Source organism: Magnolia sinica, chromosome 1 (assembly GCF_029962835.1).
Source record: "Magnolia sinica isolate HGM2019 chromosome 1, MsV1, whole genome shotgun sequence".
In the NCBI taxonomy this organism is placed as follows: domain Eukaryota; kingdom Viridiplantae; phylum Streptophyta; class Magnoliopsida; order Magnoliales; family Magnoliaceae; genus Magnolia; species Magnolia sinica.
The window spans coordinates 23,578,773-23,591,274 of record NC_080573.1 but is presented as its reverse complement, the minus strand read 5'-3'; the positions used below and the strand labels follow the sequence as shown (position 1 = coordinate 23,591,274).

The window sequence follows — 12,502 nt, the reverse complement described above, 5'->3', positions numbered from 1 at the left end:
CTCGAAATCAAAAGTGAGAGGCAAGATATTAGAAGTTTCAAGCCAGAATCTTGGGCTTCTCTTTCAACCGCAAATGTCATCCGTCGGTTTATCTCTTTCAACCATCAATGTTTTAACCCATTATAGGATGGTATTAGCTAGAATATCAACAAGTGTGGATTATTCAAACCTCAGTCCATATCTCAGAACTGAAAAAACCCGAGTATGCTCCGGGTCGAGGACAAGAATATTCCTACTCCCTGCATATTCAGCCCTTAAAAATAGATAACACTCTCTGCCTTGCAGTTCCATGCCCGTTCCGCGCGCTCTCTCTCTCTCTCTCTTTCTCTCTCTCTCTCTCTCTCTCTTGTTGAGATTATATCTCAGCCTCCCTTAATCTTTTTTCTCTGCTGTCTACTACCAAACTTATGGAATTTGTTTGAAATATCTTTGTTTTGTTTTGTTTTTCTTTAAAAAAAATATATATTTGAAGGCATGGAAGGAGCAATTCATCCAGTCGACGCATCGGCTTTCAGAGACTGTTTCTCCCTTGCATGGAAGAATCCATACGTTCTTCGTCTTGCATTTTCTGCGGGAATTGGTGGTCTACTCTTCGGTTATGATACAGGTATTTTCTTATTTTCCTATTTTCATTTCTTCCTAACGTATTGATTTTCCAATTCCTCTGTTTCTAGTAAGGGGAGAGTGGTTTTTCTGACATTTTTATTTTATGGATTTTATTTATTTATTTATTTTTATTTATAATTGCTACTTTAATATATTAATAAAAACCACTTTTGTAAGATAGTTGCATTCCTCCAGTACCTCACATGTGGGCCACACTAGAGATATCCTTCATGTGCACCCAACCACTAACATGATCTGGTCCATTTAAACAGGCTGGCCCACTCATCTGGTCTCCATGGCTACGGATTGCCTACAAGGCGGCTACTTGATACTGTTATGTGGGCCCCACCATGTTCTATGTGTTTTATTAACACTGTACTTTTTTATATAATCATTTCAGGGCTTGAGCCCAAAAAAAAACATATATATATAAAGAGTCGATACAAATCTTTATAGGCTATTCATCTATTTTTAAAGATAATTTCGAAGCATGAGTTTGAAAATAGGTAGATCTAAATCTTAAGTCAACCACCCTACAGGAAAACAACTGTAACTGAAATATTAAAATATTTTTAAGGACGACTGTAATGTTTATTTGCCATTAAATCTATTGATTTGGTCAAACATGTCTAGGTGAAGGGAAAACACTTATATCAATTTCATCCAAAACTTTTGTGACCCTGAAAAGTTTTCAATGGTCGGTGTGGATTTAATGTACATAATTCAAGGTGGGCCCCACAGGGATCCACCAAAGCCCCGCCCGATGTAATCCGCTTCCACTTGTGGCTGAATTTTTCTTTTACACCGGATTAAGCGAGAACTGGCCTCACCCATGACTGTCCAGCCCTTGCCGTGGGCCCACCTTAATTTATCTATTTTGTATCCATACCGTCCATCATTTTTTTCATATCATTATAGTGCATGATCCAAAAAATGAAGCTGATACAATAATCTGGTGGACCATATCATAGGAAACAGTGGTGATTAGTCATTAATGGGCCACAAAAGTCTTGGATCAAGTTGATATTTGTTTTTTCCCTTCATCTAAGCTTATGTGACCTTATGAACGGATTGGATGGAAAATGAACACTACTAAAACATTTAGGTGCGCCCTAAAAAGGTTTTTAATGGTAGGGCGTTCAATCACCGCTATTTCATAGAGATTGACCACCTGAGATTTTGATTTCTTCATTTTTAGTCTCATGCCCTGAAATGATCTGGAAAAACGGATGGACAGCATGGATACATAATAGATACATCAAGGTGGGCCCCACAGTAAGGGACGTACCGTCTTGGGTGACACCGGGTCTGATCTAATCCGCTCCCGGTACGCCCTACCATGGATAGTTCATGAATGGTCCTCCTTTTCTGTAAAAATGAACTAAATGCAAACGAAATAATACACTCGGAAGGTAAATTGTTGAATATTCAATGATTTTATCCATTCATAGATTGAATGGCTACGATTTTTTTCTTTTTTCCCCTTTTGGCGACTCATGGTTTGCCCGTGACCTACTCATGGAGGGACCCACCTCTTGAACAGAGTTCTTATGTTTTGAATTTTTTCCCCCTTTTTGGTCTTTTATTATTATTATTATTATTTTCCAATGCTTTTTTAGGAAAATATAAAAACCCATTATTCAATTTACTGAAAGATTGAGGTTTTATTGGAAAACTGAATGATTTGCATGATTTTGTAGAGCTTATTTTCCAACACCAGCTCATCCAGCATGGATCCCCCATGGGAGTGGACCCACATCAATCTTTATACATATCAGTCCGTCCAAACTGAGTTTTCGTCTGTAGACGGCTGTTTACGACCATTGATATTTAACAGCTTTTAACTCCGTAAATCAATGGTCAGGATCAGCATTTCAGCATATTACTGAATAGTGGGCCATTTCCAACAGTGCCCAAAAGATGGACAGAATAGAATACGGATTCCAAAAATCTATATTTTCTTCTTTTTCTTTGATTTTTTTCAATTTGAAATCCATCAACTTTTTGCTTTTAATTTTCTCCCATAATCAATCTCACGGCTTGCTTGGAGTTGACATTTCCACCCTAGAATTTTGATAGTTCCATCCGGCAAGGGTAATTTGGTCATTACAAAGATATATAAAATCACTCACTAATCAGGGCTTATAACACAGTACATTTAACCTTATGTGCCAGCCTGTCATCCAGGCATGAAATCCAAACTGTCCATCTTGGAGGGCCCACCATGTATATTTCCCGGCCTATAAATCAGATGGACGGCTTAGAAAATTTTGCCGAACTTTTTTTTTTTTTCCATGCTTCCATTGCTTTGTAAGTTGTATCCCAAACGGTGACCTGACCGGCCTACTAGAATTAAAATAAAAAAGATAAAAAAATGTGACCCACCAAATGTACAGTTTGGATCTCGTGTAGCTTTCCCATGCAGGGACATGTGCTGGCGCTAGATGAGTTGCCTTGCACATGTCCCTAGGTTAACATTGGGCAAGTTTTTAATTTTTCCATAGGAAGTTTTAATTTTAGTCTCATGTCTGAAAATGACAAGGGAAAAATAGATGGCCAGCATAGATAGAACACATGTATCATGACGGCAATCAGCGCGTCCGCATCTGCTTTCTGGAAATAAGATGAATAGTGGGAGATAATAAGAAAAAGTAATTATTTAATGTCCGCACAATTATTCAAATTTAACTGTCCAAATAATGGGTCCCAGATTTTTAAACATAATATGAAACAAAAATTTCTCACCATCTATTGAATTGGTGGACATCTTTGGGACAGTTAAAGTGAAACATATCCTACACTTGTATTTCAGAAAACAAGTGTCCACATTTTTAGTCAATTTAATTTTAATTGTTGTACAATTTCTAAATGCTGGGCATCACAAGCCACTAGAGTACAAAAAAAACTCAAGAAAAAAAAAAAATCTTTTTTTTTAAAAAGTTATTTTATATAATTATATTTTTAATTATTTATTTTGAAAATGATAAGCTTAAAATCAAGTGATTGGAGAGTTATTTGCACCATGACTTGTCACACTAATTGTATGCAAAAAAAGAAAAAAGAAAAAAAGAAGGATGGTTCAAATTAATTTTTGGACAGTTTATCAGTCATTTAAAAGATTTGGGGATGCTACTGACGTTTTTAATGATTTCAGGTGTAATTTCTGGAGCCCTTCTTTACATTCGAGATGACTTCCCGGCGGTTGATAAGAAAACGGTTTTACAGGTGAATTATTTTTAATTAGTCATCTTAATTCATGCCTTTCAATCAGGACCATATAAATTACAGGCTAATTGTGAATGGGCCATGGCCCAAAAAAATTACAATAATCGGCAAATCCTAATCATTTGGTTCTGTCGTCGGTTTCTATCTTTTCACGGTTCCTGATGGTTAAAAGACTCCAACCTACTGGTTAGGTCTTGAATCGGCCTGACTCACCTGAGTCGGTGGTGACTTGTGGTTTAACCAGATCGAGTCCGTCCGAGTTTGAGTTGACTCGGACGAGTCTTAAAACCCTTCAAAAAAAATGTGGCCCTACACCTACATTTCCATCATTTGGTCTAGATTTTGGAAACTTGGGAAAACATTTCAGATTATATTTTCAATACCTAAACTACCCTTCATTATTATATTGACCAAAACACCCTCATCAAGTAAAACCTTCACTCTGCAATGAGGTCCTCAGAAAAGAACTTCAGCACAATTTTTCAATGCCCAAAATGCCCTTCATCATTACAGTTACCAAAATTCCTTTCCATCTCAAAATAATGACCTCTTCCAGTCAGTCTTTCATTATTAAAATACCTTCATCCAAGACCTCTTAACATACTTTTTTATACCCACAATACCCTCAACTACCTCTCATCTAGTAAGCCTTGCATTTCAATACCCAAAATTCCCTTTATCATTATAGTGATCAAAACATCCTCACCTGTTCAAAAATCTCCTCGTCACAAATCCTCTAGGCATATCTTTTTTATGCCCATAATACCCTTTCGCATCTAAACCGCAAGTCCACAACTACCTCTGGATGGTTAGCTCAGTACCAATATGCATCCAAATTTACAATTAAATTCAAATTGTAAGTTATTAAGAAAGGTTGTTGTAATCTATAGTCTATAAATACAAATGGATCCATGAAATTCAAGCATTCAATCAACTGCAAATATTAGTTTCCTCTATGGTATCAGAGCAATAATACCCAGTTTCGATTACCATTGTTCATTAGCGGGCCACTAAATGACGCGACGAAACGAGCACCATTTTGAGTTCAATGGAAATGTAGTAACATCCAAAGGCATTCGTCCTAAAATACCTTAATTCTCTCTTTTAATATATTTCGCGTTTCATTAATCACATCTCCCTCTATTCTAATAAGGACATATGCATACTCTGCATGGCAATTTGTGTACAGGAGAGCATTGTGAGCATGGCAGTCGCAGGGGCAATCATAGGAGCTGCGATTGGAGGATGGATGAGCGACCGGCTCGGAAGGAGAACTACTATCCTAGTCGCTGACTTCCTCTTCCTTATTGGCGCCATCGTCATGGCCGCTGCTCCAAACCCTGCTATGCTCATCGTTGGCCGCGTCTTTGTGGGCCTTGGTGTTGGAATGGCATCGATGTCGTCCCCACTCTACATATCAGAAGCTTCTCCAGCCAAAATCCGTGGCGCGCTTGTTAGCACCAATTGCTTTCTCATAACAGGAGGCCAGTTCCTGTCCACCCTTCTCAGCCTAGCCTTCACTAAGGTAAGATGTTAGATGGTAATTGTAATATTAGAGGGACAAAAATATCATCGCACACATCTAGGGGAAGTTTGTGTTACGATTCTAAGAGTTTAATGGCCTAACTTAACACAGTTGATCAATCCTAGGGCTTTTGGTGTTTAGTTAGGTTCTTAACAATTGGTACTAGAGCTAAAACCACGTCACATGTTTGAGTCACATAAAGGGCGAATTGTAAAAAGGGAAACCTAGACCAGAGTAAAAGCCATCACGATGGAGAAAGGGCTACCTGAGCAATCAGAGCGCAGACGCTAAATGCAAATGGCTACCTAGATAATTAGAGTGCAACCGCCATGCTCTCGAAAAGGGATACCTAGAATAGTGGCTAGATTGTAATGCTCTGAATTTCCGGGTGCCACGTATGCCCTAATGGGCCTCAGATGCAATTACATTTAGAGTATCCTTTGGGCAATGGAGAATTAAGCAAGCCATAAAGCAAAAGTAAATCATAAGGGAAATGTCAGGTGCCTCTAAACATGTAAATATCTAAACACAAATTCAAAAAGTATCCAAGCAAGGAACTAGTTCCATTCATACACATATCCTAAAATGACTAGGGCACTAACTCAATCCCTGCGATCGCCAAACACAGACTAAAAAGATCCACCAAGGGTTTGGAAGTATGCTCGCTCCTCCTCATCGTCCACGTCAGCATCCTCTAGCGCACCCAGCTCCATCATCCCTGCATCTATAATAAGTTCTGATTGGTGTTTTAAAACATCGTCCCAGAGTGGGAATGAGTAGCTAACTTAGTGGTACCATTAACAATAAGTTACATAAGTTATCATACATAAGAGTAAATTTAGTGAAAAGTATACATTCACAGAATCCTATATACTCTGATTAATGCAAATGCATGATTCAATGATATGATGCATGCCTCTCACCACAACACTCCCTCGTGTGACAACATCTAACGTTCGCGAACCAACACTCCCTCAATGCGACTACGACTGCCAAATCGCTTAAGTAGCCAATGCAATGTTATGTGCATGTTAGCCAAGTTGATTAATTAAGTCCATTCATCCAGCAATTTTTGGGAAACCGAGGTACCTCGACAGATCGATGCCCTAATCCGATCGCGCAGCTCTTTTGGCCGTATGACTCTTATGACCGTTGGCCCTTATGGGTTCGTCATTCCCATAACTTTAGCTCATACGAAAATATTTAAGACATTAGAGTCTTTCTTATAGTCACTACGGAGAAGGTCGTCACCTTAGTATAGACTAATAGCTCGAGCATAGTTTCCCATACTACTGTTCCCAGCTCATGAGTAACTGTGCTCACTAATCATTATGGGGAGGCTCGTCACCCCAACGTAGGTCGATAGCTCGGGTATAGTGTCCTATACCACCGTCCCCGGCTCATGAGTCTTGTGGGCCGCAAATTGAGGTTATTCATGGGCACAAAGGTTATAAGGTGCCTCAAGTTCCACCAAGCATGTACAAACATGGTTAATGTACAAGGATGACCAACCAGTGGACCAATCTGTCCCCATGAGACGAACCACGGACCGCACGACCTAAGAACAACGTCTCGTGTAGTTCAAATACGACCGGCAACTCGCGGTTTGGCTAGTCGGGCTAAACTTGCCCGTGAACTGTCCCAACGGAAAGGTTGCCTAAAAGATTCCGGTTGGCTGACCAATCTGCAAGTGGGGCATGTGCGCAGGTATAAAGCATACATTCAACAATTTCAAGGACAATTCTAGTTAGAGATTAGCATATTTCAGAATTTCAACAATATGGACATTGATACATTCAATTCCCACACATCAACCACATGTGACAAAGTCCAACACGTAAAATCAGCAATAGTGGAGATCAGGTTCAACATATTTCAACAATTCAACAAAGTGGACAGCCATACACCCAACTTACATCATTCAATTGCATGTGCCAACATCTTAACTTACAAAATCAGCAACATTGGGGAAGTTAGGTTCAAACAATTCTGTAATTCAACAAAGTGGATAACAATACACTCAATTTTCATCTATCAATTTGCATGTGACGAAATCCAACCTACAAAATCAGTACATTAGGAAATTTCCCATGTAATTCCCTAAATTGACCAATAATCAACAATTTACATATCAGGGAACCTCGGGACCTAAATCCCTCTCCCAATTTTAGAAAAATTATATGCATAGGTCCTAAACCAAACAATACATAAAATTTCACAACATGCACACATATTCTTCACACAAAATCACTATAATTTACGTTAGACACAACAATCGGCTACCTAGAGGTAATGGTCTGCACCTATTGTCGACCGAAAGCTCTTGCGGTCGCTCTGATAGCATCAGGTTCACAAACTTGACGTGCCGGGGCCCTGTGTCACATGAACTTCGTGTCAAGACGCATGCATGTAACCCTAGCTAAGGAGAAACAAAGGAAAGTTCGGATTCTTACCTTAGATCAAACGTAGCTTGCCTCTACGGTGATAGGGCCGAGATTTCCAGCAATGTGGAGGTGGGAGTGCGGGAATTACGGTCTCCTAGCACACCACGCACCCGCACACTCCCCTACTCTCACCTTCTCTCTTCTCTCTCTCTCTCTCTCTCCTCTCTCTCTCTCTCTTTTCTCTCTCCTCTCTCTCTCAACTGCTGAGATTGCTGTGGGAGTGAGGGAGAGAGGGGGTTAAAGGGTTTTATACCCTGAATTTTAAATCAGTTGGCCCCAGGTTTTATTAGTTCCCTCAAATGGCCCTTTGGGGCTCACTTTTGACTGTTGGGGCTACCCTGATGCCCCCCCTGGTCCATTTGATTTATGGGATGGTGCCCCATGGCTCGATGAAGGGCTGCGCAAAGTTTTACGGCAAGCAGATGCGGAGTTTTATCGCAATGGTCCGATTTGTGATCAACAGTCACCGTTTCTCGATCGAGGTCAGATTTTGTGGACGAGTGCAGGGAAATATCTTCAGCCTTTGGTGTAAACTTAGATGAAATCCGACGGCTGAAATGCCCCAATTCACTGTCCCAAGTGGCGGGGCCATTTGTTTAAAATTTTGGATTTTAATTCAAAACTAGGGCGAGTTGCACTTTATAAGTGCCGACAGGTTGGCATGATTCGTTCGTTTCCGGGTGTCGTCCGTGTCTATCATCCACGATGGACCATATGCGTAGTGAGGCCTATGGCCTCCCAAAGTTGTAGATTTTTTTGTCCTTCCTTGGGCGATGCACGACCCATACAGACATTCGCCAAGTACAATTGGGCAAACCGGCTCTACGGCCCACGTTCAGCCCGAAAATAGTTGGACTCAATCATATTAGTGGCTTAATCCAGGTTAATTTATTAGTGATAACTCCTTACGTGCGATCGAATCGTACAGTCTTACGTCAATTCACACGTGGACGCCTCAGGACACTGTTCCGATTGGGCCGGGTGTTACACAGAGTCAGCCGAGCATGGTGAAATGTTATGATCCCAAGGATTTAGTAGCCCAACTTTACATATTTTGATCAATACTAGGACTTTTGGTGCACTGGTTAGGTTCTTAATAGATTGGTCCTAAATTATTAGGTCATAGTTAAGCTAGCCTCTGCAAGAAGATAATTCTGATATTAAAGAGAATACGTCATCTTTTCTTAAAATCTTCACACATTGGTGGGCCACTTTGATCTTCCCAGAACATACTGTTGCACTAAAAGGTAACTTATATGATATTCAGGCAGTGTGCAATGCTTCATTAGCGGGTACCAGAAATTCTATATTATGGCAGTTTAATAGTTCAATCCTTTCATTTTTTTTATGAATATATATATATATATATATATATATATATATATATATATATATATATATATATATATTACTTGGGCCGAAATGGGTCTGACCAAGGTAATTCATAACGGCAATGGTTGCCATAACAGCTGTCATATGACCGTTGTACACCAGTCCAGATTTTAAAACATTAAAGTAAAATCCATGCTCAACATAGACTTTTCTAAGGTGTGTCTAAGCAATTTTTGCTATTACAAATACATAATTACACATCTTTTCTAAAGATCACAATGCATTTATAGGGCCACATTGTTCTTTTTTGTTACATAACACACGAGCTTTGCATTCAGGCACCTGGAACATGGAGGTGGATGCTTGGAGTTGCTGGAGTTCCGGCTCTGTTACAGTTTGTATTGATGTTCTTTCTACCTGAATCATCTCGTTGGCTGTATAGAAAGGTGATCTTTTACTTTCTCCCTTTTCTTACTCTAATTTTGTGACCAATACATTTGCTTATAGACATGATATGCCAGCTAGGGCTTGAACTTCTTGGGGGCCATAGAAGTTTTGGATATAGACGTGCACATGCAGGACATGTCTATAGGTGTATACCTATAGACCTGTATTGGTCACAAAATTAGAGTAAGAAAAGGTATACACCTCAGCAATTAGACTAAGATTATAGACATGCACATACATACGCATTTTTTTGAAACATGACTGATGCAGGACATGCACTGGACGAGGATTATAGACATGCACATACGCATTTTTTTGAAAAGTAATTGATGCAGGACAACTAACCACTTGCTCTAAAAGCTTGAACTGTCCCACTCGAGCCCGATCTGAAAATGCATTAGAAATACTACAAGGGATTGAATGCTAGATCACTCATCACTCATCACTAATGAAAAATTTCTGAATTTCAGGGAAGGGTAGAGGAAGCAAGATCCATACTAAAGAAAATATACCCACCCCAAGAGGTGGAAGCGGAGATTGAAGCCCTCCGAGAATCAGTTGAAGCTGAGTTCAAGGAAGAAGGATCTTCAGAAAAGATAAGCTTTATCAAGTTATGGAAGACAAGGACAGTAAGGAGAGGTCTAATTGCAGGTGTAGGACTACTGGTGTTTCAGCAATTTGTGGGTATTAACACAGTCATGTATTACAGTCCTACAATATTTCAGTTAGCTGGATATGCATCCAATCAAACTGCACTTCTACTCTCACTCATCACTTCTGGACTCAATGCTTTTGGCTCTATAGTCAGTGTCTACTTCATTGATGGTATGGGCCGGAAAAAGCTCTTGATCATCAGTCTAACTGGGGTTATGATCTCACTCGGCATCCTGTCAGCTGCTTTCCATGAGACTAGTTCTCATGCACCAGAGGTTGGTGTGGCAGCAACGAACCATTTCAGCAACTACACCTGCCCAGATTACCAGACACGGACAGCTACAACTTGGGATTGTATGAGATGCTTGAAGGCTACTCCAGATTGTGGATTTTGTGCTTCAGCCACTAACAAGGCTAGTTCATTTCCATCTTCTTGCAGTGTTTTTTGTTTTCATAGTATTTATGACTGTTGCAGAGGAGCCTCAGAAAACATGGATTTCGCTGATGAGTGGTTCTTAACATTTGGGGCTCATGACTTGGTCCCAAAATAGAAGAGATACAATACCCCACATAAAGAAGTGGGGATTGAATGTCCACCATTGAAAACTTCTTGGGAGCCACAGAAGTTTTGGATATACAGGTTTTTGTGACCTTATAAACAGGTTGGATGGCAAATAAACATCATGGTGGGCCCTTGGAAGGTTTCAACAGTGGAACTGATTGTCCCCACTGCTCGCTTTGGTGAGGTCCACTTGAGCCATGGATATGCCTCAATTTTTGGGTTCATACGTTAAAATTGTCTCGAAACATGGATGGACCGTGTGGATATAACACATACCTCATGGCGGGGCCCACAGAACTTGGTGACATCATGGTGGGCCCTTGGAAGGTTTCAACCATAGAAATCATTGTCCTCACTGCTTTCTGTGGTGTGGTCCACTTGAGCCTTGGATATGCCTCATTTTTTAGCTCATTCTCTAAAATTGTCTCGAAACATGGATGAACGGTGTGGATATAACACATGCCTCATGGTGGGACCCACAGAACTTGGTGACATCAACACACCGCCGAAGTGGGTGGGTGGGTGGGTGGGACACCACGCAATCCGCTTCCATCAATCAGTACCCTACAAAGTCATAATTTCACAAAAGCATGCACTAACAGTCCGCATTGAATGCACAATAGGCCAACAATCCAAGGGTTCAGATGGTCCAATCTCAGGGATTTTGTGATATAGTCCACATCCAAAGTGGACCCATCAAATCAACAGTCTGGATTTCATTTTTATGAATCGTGTTGTTTATGGTAATCGCAGATGTTTCCAGGAGCATGTTTGATTTCAAATAAAACGGTGAGCGATGTCTGCCACAAGGAAAACAGCGAATGGTACACAAAAGGATGTCCAAGCCACTATGGATGGATGGCGTTGATCGGATTAGCTCTCTACATTATCTTCTTTTCTCCAGGGATGGGAACTGTTCCTTGGATCGTGAATTCTGAAATCTATCCTCTAAGATTTAGAGGAGTCTGTGGTGGAATAGGTGCTACAGCTGTTTGGATTTCAAACCTGATAGTGTCGCAGTCTTTCCTGTCCTTAACTGAAGCTATAGGAACGTCATGGACGTTCTTCATTTTCGGATTGATATCTGTGGCTGGCTTGATTTTCGTGTTGATTTTCGTGCCAGAGACGAAAGGGTTGCCTATTGAGGAGGTGGAGAAGATGCTGGAGCAAAGATCTATACAGTTGGTGTTTTGGAAGAAAGGATCTGATGAGAAAAATAAGAAGAATTCGGTTGTGTGAATGAAATTGGAGTTGTTGGTTTTTCTGCTTACATCTATATATGAGCTCCACTGACTCAAATCAAGGGAATTATAATCCTTACAAAGACTGGTATCATGAGTCAGTTGTCATATATATATATATATATATATATATATATATATATATATATATATATATATATTGCATTTGGATGCACAAGTGAATGTAATTGGCAGAAATATATATTATAGTTTCATTATTGTTGCAACTGATTATTTCACTAAGTGGGCATTAAAAAATATGGATGGATTAAATTATTAATTGGACCTATTTTTATATAAATGATCTTGGTTGTTGATGTTTGTTGATATTTGCACTCTGTCTCAGCAAACATGCTCAGATCTTGATGAAGAATCTAGATCAATGGATTGGATTGGATTGTTCAAGTGTCTCATAGTAACTAGTTCACTATAACTTGAGCGCTCAGAGAGCACTGGAGATGGACTA

The 12,502-nt window shown here is 39.9% G+C and overlaps 1 protein-coding gene across 1 annotated transcript; it reads left to right on the top strand.

Annotated features, from left to right (window-relative positions):
• The first annotated feature begins 323 nt into the window (after positions 1 to 323).
• On the top strand, positions 324 to 12,103 carry LOC131243151 (probable inositol transporter 2). The gene is made up of 6 exons (XM_058242285.1): positions 324 to 607; positions 3,761 to 3,831; positions 5,021 to 5,356; positions 9,471 to 9,578; positions 10,050 to 10,646; positions 11,549 to 12,103. The coding sequence occupies exons 1-6, from the start codon at positions 475 to 477 to the stop codon at positions 12,032 to 12,034; spliced, it is 1,731 nt and encodes a 576-aa protein (XP_058098268.1). The 5' UTR covers positions 324 to 474; the 3' UTR covers positions 12,035 to 12,103.
• The last annotated feature ends 399 nt before the right edge of the window (positions 12,104 to 12,502 follow it).

Coding starts and splice junctions, on each gene's coding strand:
- LOC131243151 (XM_058242285.1), top strand. CDS start 475: ATGGAAGGAGCAATTCATCCAGTCGACGCATCGGCTTTCAGAGACTGT. Junction 3,832..5,020: donor ATAAGAAAACGGTTTTACAG/GTGAATTATTTT, acceptor ATTTGTGTACAG/GAGAGCATTGTGAGCATGGC. Junction 9,579..10,049: donor CTCGTTGGCTGTATAGAAAG/GTGATCTTTTAC, acceptor TCTGAATTTCAG/GGAAGGGTAGAGGAAGCAAG.